This window comes from Natrix helvetica (assembly GCF_964273705.1).
Source record: "Natrix helvetica genome assembly, chromosome: 7".
NCBI classification, from domain to species: Eukaryota; Metazoa; Chordata; class Lepidosauria; order Squamata; family Natricidae; genus Natrix; species Natrix helvetica.
The window spans coordinates 65,976,692-66,004,339 of NC_138558.1; the positions used below are offsets into that span (position 1 = coordinate 65,976,692).

At 39.2% G+C, this 27,648-nt stretch overlaps 1 protein-coding gene across 4 annotated transcripts in view; it reads left to right on the plus strand.

The window, feature by feature from the left end:
- Positions 1-27,648, plus strand: part of FRYL (FRY like transcription coactivator) — a 205,934-nt gene that overhangs the window by 137,657 nt on the left and 40,629 nt on the right. For all 4 annotated transcript variants that reach the window (XM_081959286.1, XM_081959283.1, XM_081959285.1 and 1 more), the window contains exons 25-43: positions 1,069-1,126; positions 2,917-3,008; positions 4,477-4,649; positions 5,939-6,099; positions 6,517-6,627; positions 8,131-8,285; positions 10,333-10,432; positions 11,733-11,901; positions 13,258-13,517; positions 14,497-14,637; positions 16,379-16,547; positions 18,879-18,960; positions 21,465-21,577; positions 21,982-22,132; positions 23,263-23,366; positions 23,757-23,942; positions 25,549-25,750; positions 26,236-26,357; positions 26,965-27,155. In XM_081959286.1, coding sequence (XP_081815412.1) covers positions 1,069-1,126; positions 2,917-3,008; positions 4,477-4,649; positions 5,939-6,099; positions 6,517-6,627; positions 8,131-8,285; positions 10,333-10,432; positions 11,733-11,901; positions 13,258-13,517; positions 14,497-14,637; positions 16,379-16,547; positions 18,879-18,960; positions 21,465-21,577; positions 21,982-22,132; positions 23,263-23,366; positions 23,757-23,942; positions 25,549-25,750; positions 26,236-26,357; positions 26,965-27,155 — 2,740 coding nt within the window. The remainder of the gene's footprint in view (positions 1-1,068; positions 1,127-2,916; positions 3,009-4,476; positions 4,650-5,938; positions 6,100-6,516; positions 6,628-8,130; positions 8,286-10,332; positions 10,433-11,732; positions 11,902-13,257; positions 13,518-14,496; positions 14,638-16,378; positions 16,548-18,878; positions 18,961-21,464; positions 21,578-21,981; positions 22,133-23,262; positions 23,367-23,756; positions 23,943-25,548; positions 25,751-26,235; positions 26,358-26,964; positions 27,156-27,648) is intronic.

Here is a 27,648-nt window from a genome sequence, read left to right on the forward strand (position 1 = left end):
AACATGATTGTGCACCAGTGCACAAAGCAAGGTCCATAAAGACATGGATGATAGAGTCTGGTGTGGATGAACTTGACTGACCTACACAGAGTCCTGACCTCAACCCGCTAGAACACCTTTGGAATGAATTAGAGCGGAGACTGAGAGGCAGGCCTTCTCGTCCAACATCAGCGTGTGACCTCACAAATGCGCTTCTGGAAGAATGGTCAAAAATTCCCATAAACACACTCCTAAACCTTGTGGACAGCCTTCCCAGAAGAGTTGAAGCTGTTATAGCTGCAAAGGGTGGACCGACGTCATATTGAACCCTGTGGATTAGGAGTGGGATGTCACTTACAGTCAGTTCATATGCGAGTAAAGGCAGGTGAGCGAATACTTTTGGCAAGATAGTGTATCATGAGGGGTATTTGAGTAAGTGAGGCTTAAGGATCTGGAAAACTAAAGGCAAGTAATGTGCGTCACAAAATCCCACCACTTTACCAATGGATGACCTCACCCATTCTGATGGCTGCTAACATAATGCTGGAATCTTAGTTTTTAAAATTATTATTTAAATATTCTTCTCCTATATCCCCTGTTTCCCTGAAAATAAGACCTCCCCGGATAATAAGCCCAATCGGGTTTTTGAGCACATGTGCTAAAATAAGCCCTCTTCGAAAATATTGCAACACAGCAGCAGCCATGAGGTGACCACGCTCGCCGCCTCCTGCACCTCAAAAATAATAAGAACTCCCCGAAAATAAGGCCAAGTGCTTATTTCAGGGGTCAAAAGAAAATAGCACTCTGTCTTATTTTTTGGGAAACAGTATTTCTTATGAAAAACATATACTTTGGGGGGAAATTGAATATGTTCAGTTGTTTGCTGGCAGGGATTATAATGCCTGTTATATACTATTAGTAAATTACACAACTATACTTAAAATTATACTTTTCTATGGTTATCATAAGTGTGTGTGAGGGCGGAGGGGAGACCATGAGGTTGATATGTAAATATTTATGGATGTAATATTTAGAAATACAACTGTTGAATTTAACGTATTACCAAACTGATGTGTAATTATTACACAGGGAATTAATAGAAGAGTTGCATCCTATAATTAAAGAAGCACTTGAAAGAAGGCCAGAGGTAATAAATACTTTGCGAACTATGTTGAGTATCCAGTAATTTCTGCATTTCTAATTTAAATTTAAGTCGACTGTGTTGTTTCTCTGTGTCATATAATATATGCATAATTTTGGAATTATTTTGTCACGTTTATGTTATTGGAGGTGGTGATCCTTTGAGAGCTGTATACACGACATTTCATTTTAATGTATGCCGATTAGTGTACACTCAGAGTGACAAGTTACTCTAAGTTCTAAATCTTAAATAGAAGCCTTAAAATTTGTGGCAAATCAGATTTTACATAGTGGCCTTGAAATAGTAGTATATTTGAAAAGCCCCTAGTTGGGGAAAGAGGACATCTAGCAGGCATCAGGAGCTGGGGATTGAAAATTCAGCAGGATTGTGCCTAATCAGTACAGGTAGTCCTCGACTTTCAACAGTTCACTTAATGACCATTCAATGTTACAACAGCACTGAAAAAGGTGACTTATGACCTTTGAAGCCTTTCCATTGATCATGTGATGAAAATTCAGGTGCTTTCAAGCAAAGTCAATGGGAAAGCCAGATAACAGCCAGGTCACTAACTTTATCAACTGCAGTGATGATTTGCTTCACAACTGTGGCAATGAAGGTCATAAAATAGGGCAAAACTCACTTAACAAATCACTTAACAACAGAAATTTTGCTCTCCATTGTTGTCATAAATCAAGGACTATGGTGGAAGACCTGCAGGGGAATACCCAGCCTAGGTTTGGAAGCCGAAAAAGCCTCCAGGGAGATGGCCTTAGCAAATCAATGGCAGTATTAATTCCAAGGAAATAGCATAAAGATGCCCACGAAGGCATACAGCAGGAGAGCAGCTTATGTCAGAGTCAGTAACAGCATACAGGACTGGCTTGCCCAAGTAAATGATAAAGGCCTCAATTTTATTGACCTAGCTGTGATTTGGTAGATTTTACTTTATCACAGAATGCTGGTGGAGTTGCCCAATGTTGATTTGCACATTTTTGTTTCCATCTTAATCATTAACCATGGTCAGAATTATAGGATGGGGAGTTTGCACATTTTGTGATTCGAAAGTTTCCATTAGAGCTTTTTCTTTTTTACTTTTTATGAGCCACACGTAAACCCAACATGTGAGAATTAATGTTGACATATAAATGGTTAAATTTTCACATGTCCGTCCAATAAAAGAATTGCACAATACTTGTTTCTATGGTAAAATTAAATGTATTGTCCTAAAAGAATTTTTTTCCGCATCCAGGTGAATTGCATAGGATTTCCTTTTACTGTTCATTGTGTTTTAAATAAGGCCTTTATCTTGGTAAAGTTTGCATAGATTAGTCTAGCATCACATATAAATATATATGTCTACATGTCTAAAATTGTTTTGCTGATAAAGGAGAATATTTGTACTTCAGGGATGAAAAGCGGTCCTTGGTGCTTGCCAAGTGTAATTGTTTTCTTGTAGGTATTTCATTACCCAAAGTAGGTAACATCATTGGTACCAAGGACGTTACCTACTTTGGGTAATGAAAGGTCTGCAAGAAAACAACCAATCTCAGAGAGCACCAAAGACCCCTAATATTGTTCTGGCAGGAAATAACACGTTTATGATTTAGCTTTTGAAATTCCCATTTTTTGCAAAAATGCCAAATTTGTGCAATAATTATCAGTGTTCCAAAACAAAGCGTCATATTGTTTATCTGTGCAAACAGATGGAATTTAAATGTCCAAACTCGCATGTTACTGTGCTGATATCAAATATCAATGTAGCTTTATCATGATGCTTCCTTTAACTTCTAAAACAGAATATGAAACGACGTAGGCGGCGAGATATATTACGTGTGCAACTTGTACGAATATTTGAACTGTTGGCAGATGCTGGTGTCATTAGTCACAGGTAAGCAATCAATTTTCATTTAGCCACACACCAGCAAAAACGTAGGTAAGTATATTATCTAAGAATAGTCTGCAGAAAACTACCTTAAATACTGTGCTGATGTGCTGAAGAGGATCATAGGACATTATTATTTATTTGATTTATATCTCACCTTTCTTTCAGGTACTTAAGGCAGTGTGTACAATACTCCTTCTCCCTAATTTTCTCCCTACAAATCTCCCCAATGATTTAGGTTGGACTAAGTCACACTGATGGGCCCAGTGTCACCCAACAAGCTAAGGGTGATTTCCCTGATGTTAGTCAATTTAACCACAATGGCTTTCATTCACTTGCACATTCTCTATAGTAGAATTATATCAGCATTATAGATAAAAAATTATGGAGTAGTTCCTCTGATTCAGTGTATCTCCACTGTGGCCACTTGAAGAAGCGTGGATAATTCTGTGAATTGAAATCCACTCAACTTAAAAGTTCTCAGGGTTGAGAAAAACGGATTAATTCATCTAGCATTGTATCATTTCAGAAAAATTACAGTGACACATGGCCTAAGAGTTTATACTAACATATGTATCCTCAAAATTCCTCCCTACCTATTGCTGCTGTTTGTTCCTACAGCAATTGCCCACCTCCCATAGGCATTTATGTTTCAGGAATTGCTTGTGATAAGAGCTGAGATATTCATCAGCTCTTACTGGTGATGTGGTCCATTGCCTCTTTCAGTAACCCAAAGTACAATGCCCCAAATCTTTATTTTATAAGAAGTGAAGATGAGACTTCCCACTATAAATAAATCCTAAGAAGCAACCACTATATATAAATCCCAATAATAATCCCAATAATAATTAATTGGTTAATAATTATTTTGTGTGCTGTTTTGGTTCAGTCTTAACAAAGGCAGAATGCAACTCTGCATTTTGGACATTTCTTTGCCCACAAACGAAAATAATTATAAAATAATTATCTTCACCAAAACAAGATATTCATATTTTGAACCATATACTAAAGCATGTTTGGACGTCTTGTCATAGTACTAAGGACAGGATACAATACCCAGTTTTAACTATAGGATAAGAATGTTCAAAATGTTCAAATTCAGACCAACAGTTTCTAGAAGTGGCTTAGACTTGAAACGGGCCTGCTTGTTCTTCTAAAAACATCTGTTCTTAGCCAGAAATACTTCTGATATATATAGCTGGAACAATAGCAAATACTTCTACAAATATCAGAACAGCTATTTTCAGTTTAAAATAAGCCATTGAATCTTGAATGAAACTGAAAAAAAAATTGCACAGTATTATTATAAAATCACTGCTACTATATTGTATTCAGGATAAGTATTCATATATTCATATGGTATTCATATATTTAACAATATTAACATTTCTCTTCTCAAATCTGCCTATAGTTTGCGATAATTTGGTGGGTTTTTTACAAGTCTATATTCAAATGCTTGTGCTTTTCTTTATAGTGCAAGTGGCGGCCTTGATAATGAAACACATTCCCTAAACAATACTTTATTGGAGTACGTGGATCTTACCAGACAACTGCTGGAAGCAGAAAATGAAAAGGATTCTGACACCCTTAAAGATATCCGTTGCCATTTTAGTGCCTTAGTGGCAAATATTATTCAGAACGTTCCAGGTATTCACAATATTTCTCTCCTATCCTCCCCCCCCCTTCTTTCATTTTTTTTGTTTATATTTCAAGCTCAAAGTATTTCATGTGGAAATGTGTTACTTCATGTAACTTGAAAACTGCTGAATTACGGGTCATAATGAAATCCTCTTAATTCCAGTCATCTCGCTCTTCCATAAGAAATAGGCAGCAGCAAACCAATTCTGAAAAATTTCTAAGAAAACTGCAGGAACTTCTCCACACACATGTGCATATCCACGCATCAGTGGTGGGTTGTAGGTGGTATGCCCCGGTACGTGCGTACCAGAGCTGTCCGGACCACAGGATACCGTTCCTGTACGGTACTCCGGAGGGCCTGCCCGCCTGAGCTCCTTACCGGTCTTTTAAGACTTCGACGCTTACGCGCACCGCACATACAGCACCTGCGCAATGGTCTGCTGAGCAGCTGGAGCGTTGCGGAGGCTTGCGGAGGCGTAAAGGTACACTGTGTGCATCAATATGGATGCCGCCAGGCCCGTTCCAACTGTACCGGAGCCTGCCCAGAGCACCACATACCGTTCCGGTACGGTGCTCCGGAGGGCCTGCCCGCCCGAGCTCCTTACCGGTCTTTTAAGACTTCGGTGCTTATGCGCACAGCGCATACAGTGCCTGCACAACGCTCTGCTGAGCAGCTGAAGTGTTGCAGAGGCTCGCGGAGGCACTAAGGCGCACTGCACCCGTCCATGTGGACGCTGCTGGGCCCGTTCCAACCGTACCGGTTGGAATGGGATCCGGAACCCACCACTGCCACGCATGCACACAGTTTAACTTTTTAATAGATTGAGCAGCTAATAATAAGTTGTCTTTTCATGTCTTCTGTAATTTACATCGACAAATCAGTGTATCAGTGAGATATTCCACAAACAGGGTCTCCAGTCTGAAGTAAGACAGATCCCATACTTGGTGGACGGATCCCTCTCGCCACCAGTTTTTTTTTTTTAGGGGATGGAGTCCTCTTTCCAGTTGGGCAATATGCTAGTAGATTTTGCATACTTGACTTGGGTGCTCAGTTCTGAGATCCTGCATCAGAGATGCCCTTTCACCTGTGAGGATCTGAAAGTTTGATCTGATTACAGATCAAGGTCATATTACAAGGGGAGAGGACTTTTATTGCACTCGCATGGACTTTGCTGACAAAAATCTCAATATTTGGCTAGTTCATTTTTTTTTTAACGATAAGCAATTGTATCTGATGTTTTAATTTAATTTCATTTGTTACAAAATGTTTCCTCTGTTATTTTCCCACTGTTGTGCAGTGCATCAGAGAAGGAGCGTCTTTCCACAGCAAAGCCTCCGTCACAGTCTGTTTATGTTGTTTAGTCACTGGGCTGGACCTTTCAGCATCATGTTCACTCCTTTGGACAGATACAGTGATAGAAATATGCAGATAAATAGGCATCAGTACTGTGCATTAAAGGTAATAAGCTCTCACATGCTTAGCCTTTATTGTAGAATGTTGTTACGTCATTACATATGATTATACAAATTGTCTGGAATGAGCATAACTCTTCTATAGTGGTTGCCAAATAATTGGACAGTAATTGCACAAAATGGAATCCTTTACTGCCCCAAATAATTATGATCTTTGATAAATAATATAAATGGTGGGTTAAGAATGTTCAGTTTCTTAGTCCTTGGGGAATGAAATAATAAATACTTACAAATATATTTTTGTATAAATCTGATATACTGTCAGTATAATCATATAACTTTTATGATATAAATATGATATATAGTATTTATTGATATATGGTAGAGAGGAGGGGAAACATATTTGTTTAATTTAAATAGAAACACAGTCCATTTTGTCTGATATTTTCATCCATTTTTTAAGGCAATGTCTGCAGTGCTGTGTTGTGGTCCAGTTGCAGATAATGTAGGACTTTCACCGGATGGCTATTTATACAAATGGCTAGATAATATTTTGGATTCTCAGGATAAAAAGGTATTGTGTGCAATATTGATAACTTAAAATCTCTGCTTGAAGTCAGATAATCAAGGGTTAAAAGTAGAGGAACTGAGAAAAAGGTAGCTCTCTATACACTAAAAATAATTAAAATCAGGACATCTAATCCTAACAGAATGAGAGATCTGTTTTTTTTGGTTTGGATTTTTTAAAATGCAATTACTGAGTTTAGGAAGCTGCACTTCTGTGCCAGGAGATAGGAAGTAGACAGGGTGACCTGATGTGTTTAGAGAGGATAAGACCCACATTTTGAAATGTATTTATTAATTAAATTTGTTTGCCAACTATCTTGCCACAAAGCAACTCTGGGTGGTTTACAAGATTAAAAGCAATAACTATACAAATAATATAATACAAATAATATTGCTGTCATATATTCCTTTTAACAACCCTCTTTTCTCAATTTTGAAAATTGAAGGGATTTTAGATTATAATCCATTTTGTTTCTTAATTTCCAGAACAGGAATAAATTAGCCAATTTTGGAATATTTAGGTCTCTTAAAATGTTCAATCTCCTCTCCCATTAAAAAAGTTCAAACGTTCTGGCTTTTTGGGAAACTCTACAGCCGTGATGGTGAACCTATGGCACACGTGGCACAGGTGGCATGTGGAGCCATATTTGCTGGCATGCCAGCCATCAGCTTTTCGCCCTCCCCAGGATTCAGGAAAGCCTCCGGAGGCTGGGGAGGGTGAAAAACTGCCCCAATGGGCCAACCGGAAGTTTGGGAACGATCTGTTGCCAGCGGAGGGCCTCTGGGGACCGGGGGAGGCCATTTTTGCCCTCCCCAGTCTTCAAGAAAGCCTGGGGAGGGGTCACGCGCGTAGGCACGAGGGGGTTGCATGCGCGAAGGTAGGCAGGGAGGATTGAGTTGGTGTGGGCACATGTGTGCGCAATTTTGGCACGCCGTAAGAAAAAGGCTTGCCATCACTGCTCTAGAGTCTGCAAAATGGGACACAGTGGCTCAGTGGCTAAGAAGCTGAGCTTGTCGATCAGAAAGGTCAGCAGTTCAAATCCCTAGCGCCGCCTAACAGAGTGAGCTCCCGTTACTTGTCCCAGCTTCTGCCAACCTAGCAGTTCGAAAGCATGTTAAAATGCAAGTAGAAAAATAAGTACCACCTTTGGTGGGAAGGTAACAGCATTCCGTGCACCTTTGGCGCTTAGTCATGCCGGCCACATGACCACGGAGACGTCTTCGGACAGCGCTGTCTCTTCAGCTTTGAAACAGAGATGAGCACCGCCCCCTAGAGTCAGGAATGACTAGCACATATGTGCAAGGGGAACCTTTACCTTCACCATTTTTAGAGGCTGCAAATTCATATGGGCCCATAGGCTTCTTCCCCTATTTAATAATAGCTTAATTCAGGGAATTCTATAGATTAAGTCTTTTCTCTTTATGCATATTCACATATTTGTTACTAGAAACAAAGAATGTACCTCACAGCAACAGGGCAGAACTTGAATTTTATATTGCATTTGTTTAGGTGCATCAGCTTGGTTGTGAAGCAGTTATGTTGCTGTTGGAGCTCAACCCTGACCAGAGTAACCTCATGTATTGGGCTGTAGACCGTTGTTATACAGGCTCGAAGCGTGTAGCAGCCGGATGTTTTAAAGCCATAGCCAGCGTATTCCAAAACAGGTATTAAAGGAAGAATTTAGAATATGGGTGTAGGTAGTCTGGGACGAACAACTGGTCATTTTACTACCGTTCTGACTTATGACTGCCTTGGAAAAGATGCTTTGTAACTTTTGGTTGTTATAAAATGTCATAGCACACATTCTCCCCCCCCCCCTCCTCCAATGATCACATGAGTGAAACCTCAGGCACTTGGCAACCCGGCTTGCATTTACAACCAGTTGAAGCATCCCACAGGCGCAATATTCAGAAGAATGGGTTTGCTTAATGACAGTGCCATTCACTTAACAGCCACGTGGTTCACTTAACAACTTGAGGGGCTTACTTCACAATTGCCACAAAAAAATGTCAGAAAAATGGGTCTGGTCATGTGAGCATCTTGATTTAAGACTGCAACAACAATCAGAATTCCAGCCCCAATTGTGGTCATAAGTCAAGGACTAGCTATAATGGAATCAATTGAAGTTGCTATTGTATGTGCCATGGTGGGGAAGCAACGGCTCCCTAAATTTTACAGATAATCCATCTTAAAAAGCACAGTTAATGGTGAGGACAGTAGCAGTTCAACATGTGGGTAACTTCGGATTCTCCCCACGAATCTATATGCATAATTGGGTTACTATCAGGATAAACGTGACATAAACCACCACCATCTGATTTGCTGTGGGAGACGTGAGGATTATCTCACTCAGCTGGTTTGTGTGGATATTGTAAGAATACAAAAGAAGGGTAATTCTAATGCTCTGACTAATCAGTCCTCTGAGAAACAGTTCTGAATTCTGCCGCCAGTTGGCCAATTCATTGGCAGGATCTTGACAGCCACAGAATATGCCTCCTTTGTGCTGTATTCTTGTGTCGCATGCTATTGCGACCACTGCTCACTGTCTAATCCAGGGATGGTGTTCTGACCGAGGCTTCCCAAGAGCAGGAAGCAAACACCTTATCCTGACAAAAAAACCATTTATTAATTTACTGTGAATTCTGCTCATTCACATCCAGCAAAGTCTTTCAAGGGAGGATTTACAGTCACAGACCTTCTCTGGCTTGGAGAGCTGCCAGGCCGATATCTGCAGAACTTGGCCAGGAGTCTCGGAGAGTCACGAACCAATGAAGCAAACTTATTGTCTTCTGCAAAGTCCACTCCTCTTTCACTCCTCTTTTATTTCCTCTGGGAGGGGCCATTCATCATCCACCTGTGGCCTTACTCCCAAGTCGACCCCTGTTCTTTAGCTGTTCCCTTCGTCTAGCAACTCTGTTCATGCGCACACTGGGAACAGGCTCCAGCTGTTTGTCTGCCTCACTGATGTCTGACTCTGAAGGCAGCTGATAAGTGGCATACGGCTCTGGTCCCCTCTCTGCCTCTGACACAGAGCCCTCATCAGAGAGCCTTCCCCAGACTCCAGGACTGGCCCATCTTCCTCCCCAACCTCCTCACTGTCCGAATCTGCTGCCAGCTCTGTTGGCCACTGGCGGGCCACAGCAGATGGAGAACTATGGCCCTTTTATGACTTGTGGGCTTCAACATGCAGGGTCAGGAATTCTGGGAGTTGGAAATCTACAAGTCATAATGACACCACAGTTCCCCACCTCTGGTCTAATCAATGGGGAAGAGTGGTCCTGTGATTCTCTTGAAACAAGGATTCATGAGATTTCCTGGAGATATGGGGATGCTTGTGTATTCCCCCATATTCTAGCTTGAACCTAATTAATATGGTTGCGTAGTACCAAAAATCACTGATAAGGAAGCAGTGCTTGGAGTATAACTATTATATCTATGATGCAAAAGTCCAAGTAACCCCTGCGTTAAAGCAAAGAGAGTTTCCTGAATCTTTTTGCTACCATTGAACTGTGAGCTAGAATTTTGTAGCCCTAGATTGGTTTAATAATTAACTAAATGAAATGCATCTTTTGAACAGAGCTAATCAGGCTATTGGAAATAGAGCAGCTTTCTGAGTAGCCTTATATATGGGTTCACACTGTAAATTTTTTAAGTATTTCATTTATTCTGTTTTTAAGCCACTTGGCTATTAATACTTTCTTTTCTTCATAGGGATTACCAGTGTGATACTGTTACTCTTCTCAATCTTATATTATTTAAAGCAGCTGATTCTTCTAGAGCTATCTATGAAGTTGCTATGCAGCTTTTGCAAGTTAGTATGAAATGTTTTTATCAGTACATACGTATTTTTGTTTGAGGCTTTTAAATTTTAAAACTGTTTTATACTACCATGTATCACTGCAATTAATTTCAGGAAAGTTTCCACAGATTAGCTCAGTGGGAATAGTTTTTTTCTTCTTCTCCATAGCCTTTAGAGTATTTTGTATTTGTATTTGGGCTGTGCGTAAGAGGTAAAATGTAATGAACAGCCTTTCAGAGACTTAAAAATTAAAAACCCACAGAAATATACATTTTATATAAAAAATAAGAGATAAGAGAGGAAATATTCCTCCTTATCAAAGAAATTATATAATAAGGGAATTTGGTTTAGATGTTTATTGCCAGAAGGAATGCTGATCTTCTGGGAGGGAAACAGAATTAGAATTAACACAGTTGTGGAGGCAGAGGCCTTCATTAAAAAACATAGTGCCCTCCTAGAGGACGGAAATATAAGAAGTAGTGAAAAAGGCGACAACACACAAGACATGAAGGAGGGAGGGGCTGCAGCTCCGCCTGGGGACAGGGGGGAGGGAACAGCAAGGGAAAGACTCAGGTCACAAAAATAAATATATCTGGAATATCATTCTAATTGTTGATATATTAGAAAGTGGCAAAAGAGATGATTGAACACATGGTTGATACAATGTATAATAAGATGCTGTTTCTGCTTATCTTTTATCTTTTGTTTTTTTTCTGTAAAAAGTTGTGAGAATTGGAGAGATTCCTACCTCTAGCATGATGGAGCTGCCCAAAAAAATTTTTTTGTATATCCACCTACCCCTTTCCCCCCAAAATTTTAAAAACCCAATAAAATTCTTTTTTAAAAAAAGAAATATAAATTTTCCTTTTTGTGGGGAAGGAGATAATCCAGAGGCAAAATCAGATGTTCCTGCAAGAAAAAAAATGTAGCTTTTCAAATAAAATTCTTCCCCAGAGCTCATCCTAAATCAAAAGGGAAAAAAGTCTCAATGGTTCCTTCTCGTTCTCCACCACGTACCTTGCAACCTCCAGGATGGTCAAATAGAGGAAGTGTCTATCCTAGTGGTTTTCAACCCCAGCTGGTGATAAGATTCTAGGAGTTGAAGTCCACTCATTTTAAAGTGGTTACGGTTGAGAAACATTGCCCTATCCTAGACTGCGTTAGACTTAGAAGCTGATTTCATGTTTTAAGTCACAGTGAGAAAAAAGTGAGAAAGTTAACATAGTTAACATTTTCTGTCTCTCTCCCTGTGAGTCCGTAATTTCATACTGTTTAGTAATCTGGATTTATTGAATACATTTATTTTTTTTAGATCTTAGAGCCTAAGATGTTTCGCTACGCTCATAAACTGGAGGTTCAGAGAACTGATGGACTATTGAGTCAGCCTTCACCTTTGCCACATTTATATTCTGTGTCCTATTATCAGCTCTCAGAAGAATTAGCAAGAACATACCCAGAATTAACTCTTGCAATATTTTCAGGTATGTATTTCCTTAAAAAGCATATTTCTTAATATTTATTTGGAATTATTGTACTATCAAAACCAAATTATAGTGATTTTCAAGTTTTTTCTCTTAACACTGGTCTAAATGATATCTATTACTGGTACCATGGTGATGATCCATAATCTCTAATTATTATATTCTCTAATAATCATAACCCATCTTATAAGTAACCACTGTACAGATATGCATTGCCCTTTTGTTCCTTTCTTCGCCCACCAGTCAGCAGTTAACTATACTTTGCCTTTTTATATAATGTGAAGTTACACTTGTCAAGCTAAAACCAAAGCATCATCCTACATAATCCTCAATTTAATAATACTGCCTTGTTCTAAAGCAATTAATATGTAGTTATTGCTCTCTGTGCATGATTATCTGGAGTCCTTTCAGTATGGATTCAAACATGCTTGTAGCATTGAGGCAAACCTGATCATGCTTGTGCATCCATTCTGCTTCTTCTTCTTTTTTTTTTTTTAAACAAAGTTTTATTGGTTTTTTAATATTTTACAAAGGGAAAAGGTATGGGAAAGGTTACAAATTTTGGCATTCTGTTTCTTCTTGATCTTTTAGTGCAGGGGTGTCAAACTCAAGGCCTGCGTGCCAGATCCAGCCTGCAGAGTACTTAGATCTGACCTGTGGGGCCGCCCTGGAAACAGCAAAGGACCAGCCTGTGGTGCCTCTGCCAGCAAAAACATGCAGCCTTCCTGAGCTCGGTTTTTGCTGGCAGAGGGTTGCAGGAGCCTGTCCCAGCCGAAAACAGCTCAAGAGCCCGTTTTCACTGGCAGAGCGCTCCAGCTACCACAGGCGCTTCCAACATGATTGATGTCAAGCTGCCCATGCCCACCCTGGCCACACCCACCCCAGGCCCCCATGGTCAAGCACAACCCTTATGCGGCCCTTAATGAAATCGTGTTTGACACCCATGTATTAGCAGCTTTTGACTTCCATCAGTCATGGTACCCTCCTAGCTCTGTTCAGGGGATTGGGAAATGAGAGGCACAGTGTTGGACTAGTTCTCTTTTCTCTGGGACCATTTTCAGTAGCATTAGTGGTGGTGGAGGGATCAAGCTGTAGACCAACTTTCCAATCCAAAAGATACGGGTATCAGAATCCATGTGACTTTCCTTCCTTTTATCTCCTTCTAGCCTCTTTACCCTGTAATGGAAGGTCGTACTCTCTTCTCACAATCTGACAAAGGGCCTTCTTTTCTTTCTTCTTTTCACATGAAAGCAATAGTTACTTCAGGAAGGCCAAAAGCTGAAATAGCTGCCAGTAAATTAGTTTTGTGATAACATACACATATATATTTTCTTACCTTTAAATTATTAAACACAGAGGTAAGCCAGAGAATTCAAACAGCACATCCTTCTGGAAGACAGGTGATGCTTCACTATTTGCTGCCGTGGATGAATAATATTGAATTAATGGATGTGAAACCTTTACCCACAATTCGACGGCAAGAGGAAGAGGAAGAGGATCTTCTAAAAGACAGAGAACTGATGGTGAACAGCAGGCGCTGGTTGAGAGGCGAAGGTTGGGGATCACCCCAGGCAACTGCTTTAGTTTTAAACAACCTAATGTATATGACAGCAAAGGTAAATTGAACCAAGCATTGGGTAATTGATGGATTATTTTGAGAGTGCTGTTGTTTCCTCAGTTTGTCACTAGCGGAATGCTAATGTGTGTAAACTGTATTTTTTGAGAACAGAAAGAAAAGAAAAAACAAGTATATTTAAGTTCTGTTCTGACCCAGTCTTAGCAGAAGCAAGAAACAGACTCCTTGTCACGAAAAAACCCTCTTTATTTACCTCTTGTGAATTAATGGCATTCACCCACCAAAAAGTCAAAGCAAGAGTCCTGCAAGGAGTTAAATGCAGCAACAGACCTTATTACTTCTTTGCAATAATTGCAAGGCAGTGAACTCCCAGCTGAAAAGCTGCAAATTAAGTTTTGATTCATGAAACATAATGACCAAAATCTTCAGAAATATGAACTGTTGTCTCCTACGACAACCGCTCCCCTTTCCTTCTATTTATTCCCCAGCCAGGGAGGAGCCATTCAGCATCCACGTGTGCTTTGCTTCCCAAGTCGACTCCTTGTCCTCAGTTGTTCACCTCTCCTAACTGCTCTGCACATATGTGCATCTGGAACAGGCCCCAGCTGTTCTTCCTCCTCACTTACCTCAGCCTCCAAAGGCAGCTGCCTCTCTGGTAGCTGGGAAATGTCAGATGGCCCTGGCTCTATCTCTGCGTCCAACGCAGAGCATCCATCAGAGCCTTCCCCAGACCCCAGAACTGGCCCAACTTCCTCCCCAACCTCCTCAATGTCCAAGTCTGTTGCCAGCTCTGCTGGCAGCTGGCGGGCCACAGCAAGTTGCACTAAACATGAAAAAGCAATATTGCAGCCAGAGTAGACCAAATTTTTAAGCAAACTAGGGAGAAAAAAGCATTGAGATTGTGGAACTACCTTCTGCATAAAATACATTAAATTATGCCCAGTGTTTTCATTATATATCTCTTTGAGCATTTAATAATTAAACAGAGAAATAATTCATATCTTAACTTTGTTTTCTAGTATGGTGATGAAGTGGCTTGGTCAGAGATTGAAAACGTTTGGATTACTCTAGCAGACAGTTGGCCAAAGAATCTGAAAATAATTCTGCATTTTTTAATCAGCATTTGTGGAGTAAATAGTGAACCCAGCCTTTTGCCTTATGTAAGTTATGTGGAACATTTTCCTATTCCTCACTCTAGTGAAATGGGCAATCATATATATTAAATGTAGGTAGTCTTCGACTTATGACTATCATGGAGCCTATCAGCATTATGGTCATAATTCGTAATGGTTGTAAAATGGGCCCACCCAATTTTATATTTTTTCTGTGGCCGTTAGGGCCTGATCTTCAGAACTTTGATCTGGGTCATAAGTCCCCTTTTTCATAACTTCAAACAGTTGCTAAGTGACTGGTTGTAACTCGAGGGCTACCTGTAAGTAGGCATAAATGTTTTAATTAAGAATCACTTTTAGTCTAACCATGTTACTAGTTGTAGTTGTCTGTGCTGAAGCAGAGTGAAAATAGAACCATCCATTTATTATAATTATTATAATAATTATCCCTCAGTGAGGCACTACTTTAACATGGTTATGGGATTTGTGTGCTCTGAGGAAGATGAGAGTTATGACAGAAGTTCAACCGTACTGGACAGGTCACATCAGAGGAGTCAGACAAAGAGTGTCTCTCCCATAAAAATGTCCCATGACAAGACATAAATATAGAAAACCAACTGCAGTCATTGCCTGGGTCAACAAGGACCATACTAGGTGTTTGAGTTCCTGGACTTCTGATGGAAAACCGGCTACAGGACTATTGACTGAGCAACCAGGCCAGTCCCTGTCTCTCAGCCCAACTTGCCTCACAGGGCTGTCGTGGAGAAAATAGGAAGAAAAAGGAATATCAGATATCTTCACCACCTGAGTTGTGTATAAAAAGGAGAGAGAGAAAATATAAATATAAATCCTTCCATTCCCCACCATCCAGTCAGAGCTGAAGAAGTTTCTTGGATGAGAAGTGAAACGTCTTCAAAGAAGAACAAAGTCCAGTTGCTTCTTGAAAAAAGCACCTTTGGGGGAGACAAAAAGGAAGAAAGAATTGGGGGCAGATAGAGAATATACGGTGTAAAATTCCAGCTCCACCTCACTATCATCCTGGGCCAATTCCTTCTATGTTTGGCCTTATGTTGGTCTTTACATAGCATTGGAATGTTTGTTTGAAAAATAAGCATGTCTAAAAATGGATACAAACATTTTAAGTATTTCTAAGCAAAAGTAATTCCATGTCAGGAAATATTTAGGAACTGTAAAGGTACTTTTAAACTGAAATGCAGACTTCTACTTCATTTACTCTGTTAAATATAGATTAGACTGGGTTATTAAAAATGTTATTTTCAGCAGAAGTTTAAGTATTAAACATTTCTAAAAATTGTACCGTTCATTAACTTTGTGTAAAAGAAATCTATTAACATATGATCAAACATTTCAGGTGGTGAAATATTAAATCTTTAACTATGCAACCGGAATTAAGTTGGGATATAATGGTTTTGCTTTTCCAGCAAACACAGGTTCAAAAATAATGAAACATGATTAGAATATAGAACATAGAATAATAGATTTGGAAGGGACCTCGGAGGTCTTCTAGTCCAACCCTCTGCTCGAGCAGGAAACCTTGTATCATTTTAGACAAATGTCCAGTTTCTTTAGTTATAAGTTAAAAGACAGTTATAAGTCAATTATTAACTATCTTTAAGAACCGGCTTGGATAATTTGTCTGCCAATAAAAAAATCAATTATTTTCTAAATTTACAGTTTTGTAAAATTAAGTTATTGTTATATAAAATCCATTTTTCTAGTATATTTAACAGTATTCTTAAATGATTTTTATTTTCTCTTTGAATGGCAGGTGAAGAAGGTAATTGTTTACTTGGGTAGAGATAAAACCATGCAGCTTTTGGAAGAGTTGGTGAGCGAATTACAGCTCACTGATCCCGTTAGTTCTGGAGTGACACATATGGATAATCCACCCTATTACCGTATCACTTCTAGTTACAAAATCCCTTCTGTCACCTCAGGTGAGACAATTACATCAAACTGTTTTCAACCTATCAGGACAGAGTTTCACTTCGCTTTTGGGTAACATCCAGGGATGCCCAGCTGTTTGGATCCAAAGCAGGATGAATATTTCAAAGTGGGCTTGGCTGTCCCATCCCCTTGGTTGCAGGTAGCTTTAGCAACCTACCATATATGGTTGAAAAAAAAGGAAGCAGTATATGATTCTACTGGTTTATACGTCTAAACTTTGAAGCGATCTCCTGCTGGCCATTGCAAGGCTTTTTTTCTTTAGCATGCTTTATGTAAAACAGATGGGGAAGCGGTGGCTCAGTGGCTAAGACACTGAGCTTGTTGATCAGAAGTTCTGCAGTTTGGCGGTTCGAATCCCTAGCGCCGCATAACGGAGTGAGCTCCTGTTACTTGTCCCAGCTTCTGCCAACCTAGCAGTTTGAAAGCATGTAAAAAATGCAAGTAGAAAAATTGGGGCCACCTTTGGTGGGAAGGTAACAGCGTTCCGTGTGCCTTCGGCATCTAGTCATGCCACATGACCATGGAGACATCTTCGGACAGTGCTGGCTCTTCGGCTTTGAAATGGAGATGAGCATTGCCCCCTAGAGTCGGGAATGACTAGCACACATGTGCAAGGGGAATCTTTACCTTTACTTTATGTAAAACAGCCAATGACATACAAGAGACGATTTAAGAAAAAGAAAGTTTGTTGGAATAGTTAGCGCAAATTGCAGAGTTGTTTGACTCTGGAGACTATAATTTTTCTTCTATGTCTTACATAAACTTTTGGCACTTGGTTTTTAGTAGCCTGGCATGAGTCCTATTTTGTCAGTGTGAGACATCGAATGGAGAGAGAAGAGAAGCATTTCAGTTCTGGCTCTGAAGGGCAGTTGTGGGGGCTAATGAGCTGACCTGGCTGCTAGCCAGAGCTCTTATAGGGAGATGTAGACACAGAAGTCATTGGTCCAACCTGATGTATAGGTGCTGGAGGCCTTGAGGGGAGCACCCACCTTCTCAATTCTACCTGCCAATCTGACCACAAATATATGAGAGGGGTGGTGGTGGACACAGAGAGACTGAAAAAGAGTGGCTGGAGAGTAAAGTTACAAGAATGTGCAGAGCAGGTGTAGGTTCCTGGTGACAGAGGAAGAAAAGTCTGTGGCCACCTTCTCTGGAGGAAGGGAACTGAAGTCCCCAAAAGACAACATCTTCATCTTGGACTCTAAGAAGGACTTGGCAGAAAGGGTCTTTCCAAAGAAAAGGTCTTCCCTTAACACAGGAGAAGGTGGTTGATTGAGCAAATCCAGGCAAAACACATAAACAGTAATCCAGCATATTCTTTTATTTTTATTCTCTTGATAGTCCCAGAAACTGGATGGAGTAGTGTGAAGGGAGAGGAAATAAAGCAGTTAATAGGACAGCTGGAGGGGTATAGACTCTTAAGAGAGAAAAATAATTCTGACACCTGAATTGTGTTATAAATAGCTTCACTGTATATATTTTAAAAAAGAAAGAGCGAAAAGTGTGAAAGCCTTCTGATTAGCTGGGTCAATTGCCAACCTTTCAAACCAAAAATACCTTTAATTCAAAATGAACCCCATCACTCTGTGACAAAAATTCATTCTATAACGTGTATTTGGCAGGAAGCTTGTTCAGCAGAGTTCATATGGAAATCATAGAATGGAGACAGATGAAAGAAAGCAGGTCACAACACCACAGAAATCATCTTAGCTGAATAGTAGGGTTTATTCCTTCACTGAACCATTAACTGCTCAGTGGATTGGTCCAGAGGTGATATGCAGCAGGTTCTGACCAGTTCTGGAGAACCGGTAGCAGATATTTTGAGTAGTTTGGAGAACCGCTAAATACCACCACTGAGTGGCCCTATTCTCTGCCTCCTAAGTCCCAGGTGATCGGGAGGGAATGGGGATTTTGCAGTAACCTTCCCCTGAAATGGGGAGGGAATTGAGAGTTTACAGTACCCTTCCCCTGCCACACCCACCAAGCCATGCCACGCACACCAAGCCACGCCCACAGAACCAGTAGTAAAAAAAATTGAATCCCACCACTGGACTGGTCTTTGAAAACATGTGGAAGACATCACTTCAGGAGTCTGCTAAGTAGAGCCATTACACCCTGCCTTGTGAAATTATTTTAGAACTTTTTAAATTATTGTACTTTTATTTAGAATTATGTATAATACCTCTAAATTATTTGGGGAGGATTATTGTTCTGTGGTAGTGGCAATTATGATGATTTATCAGAGTTTCAAATAGCTTTCAGGAATTCTGTCTTGCAGTTATTACTGCATTCATTGCAAATGTACCACTCTTAATTTCCAGGAACTACTTCCAGTAGCAATACAATGGTGGCACCCACAGATGGTAATCACAATAAGCTTACAAAAGATAGTATTGATGAAAGGTAAGAAGGATTTATAATATTTGAAATGCTGATATTTTTTTTAAGTAAAACCTTCATAGGTCTAACTAATAGTGCCTAAACTGATACTTCATTAGATGTTGGTGACAGCATAATATAGTCGCTGATAATGACTCTGTATGTATTTGTATTGTGAATGCCAGCCTATCAAATTGGCTTTTTGTCGTGTAGATAAAAGAGATACCTGATCCTACCCTCTATTGTGGGAATAGAGAATTTGAGACTTGTCTTTTTAAGACAGCGGTTCCAGCCCACGGTCCGTGGACAGGCACTGGGCCACAGCATGCCAGAAACTGGGCCGCATAAACAGACAAAGCCCCATTCGGTCTGCGGAAAAAGCTCTCTCCATAGAATCAGTTCCTGGTGCCCAAAAGGTTGGGGTGGGTGGGAGGTGTTTAAGAAAACTGAAGGAGTGGGAATTGAGTTGGGAGAAAGCATGGAACTAAGCTTTTCCATATTGCCTGTGATTATATTTTGGGTGTGCCCGGCATCCAGGTAACTGAGATAGTGTGAACATTTTTTTCAAAGGGATTCTGGTTAACGGCTGTGTACATCTAATGTTTTTGTTTCTCCATACAACATGGAATGTTGAATCTTATGTGTTCAATAAAACCTATAAAATGTATTTATAATTTTATCACACTCTAAGAAATTGAAGCACACACTCTCTTGACAGCAAGCTTTATTTTAGCAGAGAAGGATATTGTTTGCCTTTTGTATTATTTTAATTGTAAACTGTGAACTGCTAGCTTTGTACTTATCTCCTTCAAGTTTGAACATTTACTTTTTAAATATATAAAACATAATAATAATTTCTTGTCATTATATTTTTAAAATATTTGGCTTATCTAATGTGAAATTGGTCTGCCCGGCAAGGAAAGGCATGGCTAACCACATGCTTCTTTCTACACATGAGGGTATATTATATAAATTATTTCTTTTTTCCATTTTTAGCTTTTAATCATGAGAAAGGCAGAACAAAATGTGAGAACCTTATAACTCTTACACAACAATTTTAGGACATGTGCGCATGTTCGCTTGCCCACCCCCATAATTTAATGCCCCCCTGTGCCGCGCCTCTTGCGCATGAGCGCGTGACCCCCCTACTACCCTGTGCATGGCTTTCTTAGAGCCTGGGGAGGGCGAAAATGGCCTCCCCCCCCCCGGAGGCCAGAAACGGCCCATTTTCTGACTTCTGGTGGGACCAGTAGGTCCGTTTTTTGCCCTTTCCAGGCTCCAGAGCAGTGGTGGATTCTGGGTGGTACGCCCCGGTACGGGCATACCGGTGGCTGCTGGGAGCAGCAGCCACCACACCAGAACGGTGTTTATATTGGGCCCACCCTCGTTTCTTACCTCTTTTTAAACTAACGGGCCATTTGCGTACAGCGTATGGCATCTGCGCGACGCACTACTGAGCATCTGGAGCGTCGCAGGGCGGTGGGTACGCATGTAGTGGACTCCCGGCTCCATTGCAGCGTACCAGTTACGATGGGATCCGGAACCCACCACTGCTCCAGAGGCTTTCTAGGGGCCCGGGGAGGGCGAAAAATGCCCAACACGCAAACCGGATGTCCATTCCCAAAGTTCCGGTTTGCATGTTGGGCCATTTTTCACCCTCCAGGGGTGAAAAACGGCAGAAAATCAAGGCCGAAATTCAGATGGCCAGTGTGCGCATACGCGCTGGACCTGACAGGACAACGCTTTGCATGCCGTCAGAAATGGCTACGCGTGCCAACTGTGGCATGCGTGCCTTAGGTTCGCCATCACAGCTATAGAAGGAACCTTCTGGAAGATAGATAGTGGCAGTAGGAATTGTCAAGCTGCTACCCCAAAGTGGGGAAAAAGGCCAGGGTTTAAAGACCCAGACAGTCTCTGAGTCTGAGATCTCAAGCCTTCCATATCTTGTTGGCCTACGATAGTCTTTTTCGACTGTGCCTTCTATTTTTGCTACTAACTCTTCATATAAGTAGTAAATAAAATCAATGTTTTGAAAATCAAGTCATTATATAAAACCAATAAATTTAGAACGGCTGGATTTATTTATCTGAGTTTTCTTGCTCATATTTTTTTTTGTGGGTTTTCCTTGATTTTATAAATATTGAATGTACTTCAGCTAAATTTTCCACCAAGTCAGCAATTGGAGATTCTGTGTTTCCTACTGTATCTCGGGGCTTTATCTGTGATTTGATATTACATTACTAGTTTTCCACTCTCTTTTAGACTCTGGGTTCTTGTTATTTTCAGGACTGTTATGAACAGGGAAGACACGGCAGGCTCACTTCTTAGGGTTCCTCCATTCTGACTACTAGCTGGTTAGGTTCTCATACTGTAGTACATTTATCTGCGGTTTAGGCTGAATAGTTTTTATGAAATAAAGGGCACATAAATTATTTTTAATAACACGTTTGATTGGATAAACATTCTAGGTACATGGAAGAATAGAAATGTGGTCTTTGATAACACTATTACTGTGTTTATTCCTTTAGCTACATCCATCTGGATATCTATAGTGGATTGAACAGTAATCTGAACCGCCAGCATCACCGGCTAGAATCTCGATACAGCAGCAGTTCAGGAGGCTCATATGAAGAAGAAAAAAGTAGTTCAATCTTTCATTTTCTTTAAACAATCCAAGGTTTAACTGTTACATGCACGAATTTTGTTAACTGATAAACTTTGTAGAAAAATCTATTATCATTTATGTGTTGTGGCAACGAAAGTTATGTTCATTCAGCTAAAGCCCATCTGCTGAATTGTTTAATTTTTCTTTGTACTGTACTTTGGGGGACACTATTATGTTACTTGGCAAAGAATACCTGTATGTAAATACTATTTTTATGTAGTGAATCCTGAATACACCCAAAATTTTGGAATACAAGACAATGTTAACTAAGTATGGGAAATACAGAAAATACAGCATGCATATTTGAAAATAATATATTTCAATTAATATAACTATATACAGTTGAAATATCTAATTCAAGATAATAATACTTTTGACAGGTGATTCGATGCCATTGTATTCAAGCTGGCGACTTAAAGTGATGGAACACAATGAAGGAGAGCCATTACCTTTTCCACCTTCAGGGGGTTGTTGGTCACCGTTGGTGGATTATTTGCCCGAAACATCATCTCCAGGCATGTCTCTTCATAGGTAAGCAATATAAATAAGACACTCCCAAATCCCTCTGAATATGAAGTACCTAAAAGAGATTGTAGCACAGTACTTTCCTTTCAGGAAAAGAAAGGAAGAAATTAAGAGGTTGTGTCTTTCTTCTAAGAAATGTATAAGATTTGTGGGGAAATGACTCATCCTGCTTCCAATTATCCGTGTTTTTTGAGAATGGAATCTTCACAGTTTGTATTTCAAGACAGAAGCCTTTTTTATTTTTAATTGTTTTGGTAACTTGTATAGAAGGAATCTTTCCACAAGACTCTTATTATTTTTCTGGCCTTTTATTAGCTGATCTAAGCTGTATAAGATAGGGATGTAGTGGCTAAGATGCTGAGCTTGTTGATTGAAAATTCAGCAATTCGAATCCCTAGTGCCCCGTAAGAGAGTGAGCTCCTGTTACTTGTCCCAGCTTCTGTCAACCTAGCAGTTCGAAAGTATGTAAAAAATGCAAGTAGAAAAATAGGAACCACCTTTGGTGGGAAGGTAACAGCGTTCCGTGCACCTTCGGCGTTTAGTCATGCCGGCCACACGACCACGGAGACGTCTTCAGACAGCGCTGGTTTTTTGGCTTTGAAATGGAGATGAGCACTGCCCCCTAGTCGGGAACGACTAGCACATATGTGCAAGGGGAACCTTTACCTTTAAACTATATAAACATTGAATGTTGTGCCTCCTGTATCTCTAGATATGAATAATTTATTTCCCCTGCTTAATGCCTTCATACAGTAGCCTCTTCATCTCAGCCATACTATGCAGGGCAGTTTTGCTTTATATTTCTTTATGCTCTGAGTTGTGCTGGCATTAAGCATCTTTACTTCTTTATTGAGACAACTAATACTTCTTTTATTATCATCTATCTATTTATTTAATAAGTGAGAAACAGATCATTGTCGTAGTTACCATAATATATATCTTAAAATACCTTAAATCTTTTAATATTATTGTCAATCTGTCCTAAGAGGACCAAATTTGTTTGAATAGTAGCAATTCTAATGTAAATAGTTACGTAACTATGATGCTGATTTTTAAATTGTATTTTATCATTTCAATACGTTCCGCTGACACACACATCCCATTAACTTAATTAATATCTCTTCTTTGGTTTATAGGTGTAACATAGCAGTGATTCTGTTGACTGACCTAATAATTGACCATAGTGTAAAGGTAGATTGGGGAAATTACTTGCATCTCTTGCTTCATGCCATTTTTATAGGTAAGTAAGCTTCTATTAAAATTGGGAAGCATTGTTAATTACCACATTTTATGGTCTTGCAGGTAAAATGTTTAATACCCCAGGGATAATTTTATTTAAAATAAACCCAATTTGAAGAGCAAGGGTTGCCCAAATTTTCAGTCAGCATAGCAATGGCCTAAAAGACTGACGTCTCAGGAAGAACAATTGCTTTTATATTTAATAAAAATAAGTATACCGTAACAAGTAAGGAAAAATAATTTTGTAAGAATTCTTATCTCTTGAGTGTATGACAACAGTAAATAGCGAATGGGACTAGGCATGTTCCTTTTAAATGAACATTTAATTCATTAGCAACAGTAACATACACATACATAATTTGATTATATGCATTTTGCCCCTTGGATGTAGGTCTAGATCATCACCATCCAGAAGTATATGAACACTGTAAACGCCTCCTGTTGCATTTGTTGGTAGTGATGGGCTCTAACAGCAGTGTCCAGGATGTGGCTTCGATCCTTCTCAGGAACAAGGAGTTTAATGAACCTCGGGTGCTCACCATCAAACAAATAGCACATTTGGATTGCGTCTTCACAGGTACTGTCAGTCTTCTAAATAGGGCACATGGTAATCGGGAGACCATTGGGGTGGGGGGGGGCAGTTCAACAAGACTTAAAGCGCCCTGTGTGCATAACAATGAAAATAAAACTAGTAGTCCTCAACTTACCACTGTTCACTTAACAACGGTTTGGATTAACAGCGACCTTTTAAAAAAGTCAGTTGCAACCAAAATTCATACTTACCACTGTTACCCTACCCCAGCACTCATGTGATTGCGATTTGGGCACTTGGCAACTGCCAACAGTCAATTTTAGCATCCTCTGGTCAAATGAACACAATTTGTGATGTTTCCAGCAATTTTATTGGTTTCCAACAAAAGATGCCATTGGCTAACCTGGATTCGCACTTATAACTGTTTCAGAACATTCCCATTAAATTAGAAAAAGGTTTTTTAAAGATTTTGAATCAATTGGTTTCTAAATTTATATGGCTGGGGAAAAAAACCAAGAATAAAACTCAAAGCTATGCAAAATACTAAAGAAAAAGGAGGATTTGGCGTACCGGATTGGGAACTTTATTATACTGCAGCCATTCTAACATGGTTAAAAGAATGGATAATGTTGAGAAATAAAAGATTACTCAATTTGGAAGGTCATGACCTCCAAGCAGGATGGCATGCCTTCCTATGGTATGAAAAGGGATCTGCACATAAATATTTTTATAGGCACTACATCAGACAGTCCCTGTTATTATTATGGAACAAAATTAAATACTCCCACTATACTGAAATACCCATTTGGCTATCTACGATGGAAGCATACATACACCCAAATTTAATTAACACGGGAAAAATTGTTACATACAAAGAGTTATTGAACAGACAGGGGGAGATAAAAACTAGACTAGAATTGGCATCACAAGGGATACAACTAGAAGGTTTGCACATAATAATTAATAGTTCATTTTATTTTTGAAGAGCAGACTAATGCAATAGAGTAAAGCGTCACTGTTTCAAAAATTTAATAGTCTGTTAATAGAATTGTTTGAAGAATTCTTAATTCCCAGTTCCAGTATAGGATATTTTTTCCAAACAATTTTTTAAATATTTTATTTATAGTAATGAATTCAGAGTCAGTTTTTAATAAATAGTATTGCAAACAGTTTTCCCTGTATAGTGAATATAGAAAGGGATGCAGTGGGCTCATAGGTTGTTCAGCTAGAAATTTATTTCATTTTGCAATCCTTTTTTGGTACATGACACTAATATTTTTCAGCAGGTGGCAGCACCTCACTATTAAATATAATTATGTAGAATTGTTAATCATGTATGTCCATTTTTTAATGTTATTCATATGTATTAAATAAGACTGATCTTACATCTTTCTGTTTTCCCAAAAAGCTTATTTGGGGTAGCTGTACACAAAATGTACCAGATTGGGCTTCTTCCCTACAATGGGATGTTGTAGGGATGCATGAAACACTCCAAATTTAAAATATTCAAAGTTTGAAATAGCAGTTTTCTTAAGCTGGGCTAATATTGGGCTAAAATAATGAAGTATAAAGAAATCAGAATATGTTCTGGAATTTTTGGAATGTCAGTGTGAAGATTTTAAGAATGGTAATTATGTCTTTCTGTATTTAGGTGTTAATGATTTTATACCAGATCACCAGCCCTCTCCAATGACAGACTCAGGACTCAGTTCAAGTTCTACCTCTTCTAGCATCAGTTTAGGAAATACAAGCGCTGCCATTTCTCAGATGCAAAGCACCATTCTCAATGAAGTTGATCTTTCAGGAGAACAAGATGAAAAAATGAAGTCACTTATGGAGTTTATTACTTCAAGGTAACATTTAAATGATGGCATTTACTCAACTGTATAGAAATGCGAATATTTTCAAAAATGTGCTGAGCTCTTGCTCAATATAATTTCATAATACTGTGAAATATTCAGCATTACTGAGCTTTTGGTTCCATGGAAATGGTATCTTAGTGAATTTTGTTAAGAATGGATTGCCTCACTTCGTAAATTTTAGAAGTAAAACTTTTACCTTTCTTGTAGGACGAAATTATGGTTAGGGCTTCTTGAATCCTGTGCTTAAATTTAATGGCAGAGTTTGTTTTAGAAAATAATGTAGCAATTTAACTTGTAACAACGAATATCTATGATTATTTGTAAAAGCAAGCATGTTTTTTATATTTGAAAAGCTATTACTCTTCTAAAAGAGGTGCTTGATAAATAATCGGAATTAAAACATAAGGCTTCAATGCAGATAATGAATTATTTTTAACAAATGAGTTTCTGGTTTGATTATTTTTTTCTATTTGTAGAAAACGTGGGCCACTTTGGAATCATGAAGATGTTTCAGCAAAGAATCCAAGCATAAAGAGTGCTGATCTGTTAACTATATTTCTAAAGCATGTTGTTTCTGTATTCAAACAGTCAAGTTCAGGTATGTTTTGAAAACTTTCAATTTGCTATGATCCGTACATGTTGTAAATTTAGCAGTTTAAAGAAGGAACATGTTTCATTTAGATTTTCCTCTTCCAAAATAAAAATAACTGTTCAATATGTTTCTGTACATTTTGCTAAAATAAATGTCATAATACACTAATACACATAATGCATACTTCATATAATGCAGGATTTGTGTTTGACTAGTCTAGAGAAAAGAAGGACTAAAGGGGACATAATAGCAGCATTCCAGTATTTGAGAGGTTGCCACAAAGAGGAGGTCAACTTATTTACCAAAGCACCTGTAGGCAGGACAAGAAACAATGGATGGAAACTAATCAAGGAAAGAAGCAGCCTGGAATTGAGGAGAAACTTCCTAACAGGGAGGACAATTCAGCAATAGAACAGCTTGCCCTCAGACCTTGTGGGTACTTCATCACTGGAGGTCTTTAGGAAGAAACTGGACAGCCCCTTGTCTGAAATGGTTTAGGGTCTCCTGCTTGAGCAGGGGGTTGGACTAGAAGACCTCCAAGGTCCCTTCCAGCTCTATTTTGATTGATTGATAATTAATTTTAGGCACTATTAATGTTTATTTTTTCTTGCAGTTGGATTCCAGCTGGAGCAGCATCTTAGTGATGTTGCTCTGCAGACTGCACTTTCTTGCTCTTCTCGACACTATGCTGGAAGGTCTTTTCAGATTTTCAGAGCACTGAAACAGCCTCTTTCAGCAAATACGCTTTCTGATATTCTCTCCAGGCTTGTAGAAACTGTTGGAGATGCGGGAGAAGAAGCTCAGGTATTTCGCTTTTCAAAAAAATTACAAACCAATAATTTTGAGTTGAACACTAAATGAAGATTTATGCCTGGGGAATATTACATATTTATAGAGCATGGCATCATAACAAATCACTTTGAACTTTTAAAAGTTATAGATTGTTAGTTTTTTTGCAGTCAAAAAAATAATTGCACTAGTGTCAGATAATTTGTGATCCTAAAATGATTTACAGACACAAACTCCCTACTTCCTGCTTCTTAGAGCCTCTGATGCCTGGTAAAAATCAATAGCATGACTTTCTCCCATTTTTGAGGCACGAATGGATGAAAATTGTACTGTAACTTTATGCATATTACAAAAAGCAAGTTCTCGGTAGCTTACCTATAGGTACATGTTACTTAATCCACTCTCAGACTGTGATTTATTCATTCAAAATGTTAAAGAAGCTCTAGATCAGGGGTACCAAACTGGATTTCTTCAAGGGTCAGATCAGCATTGTAGTTGTCCTCCGCAG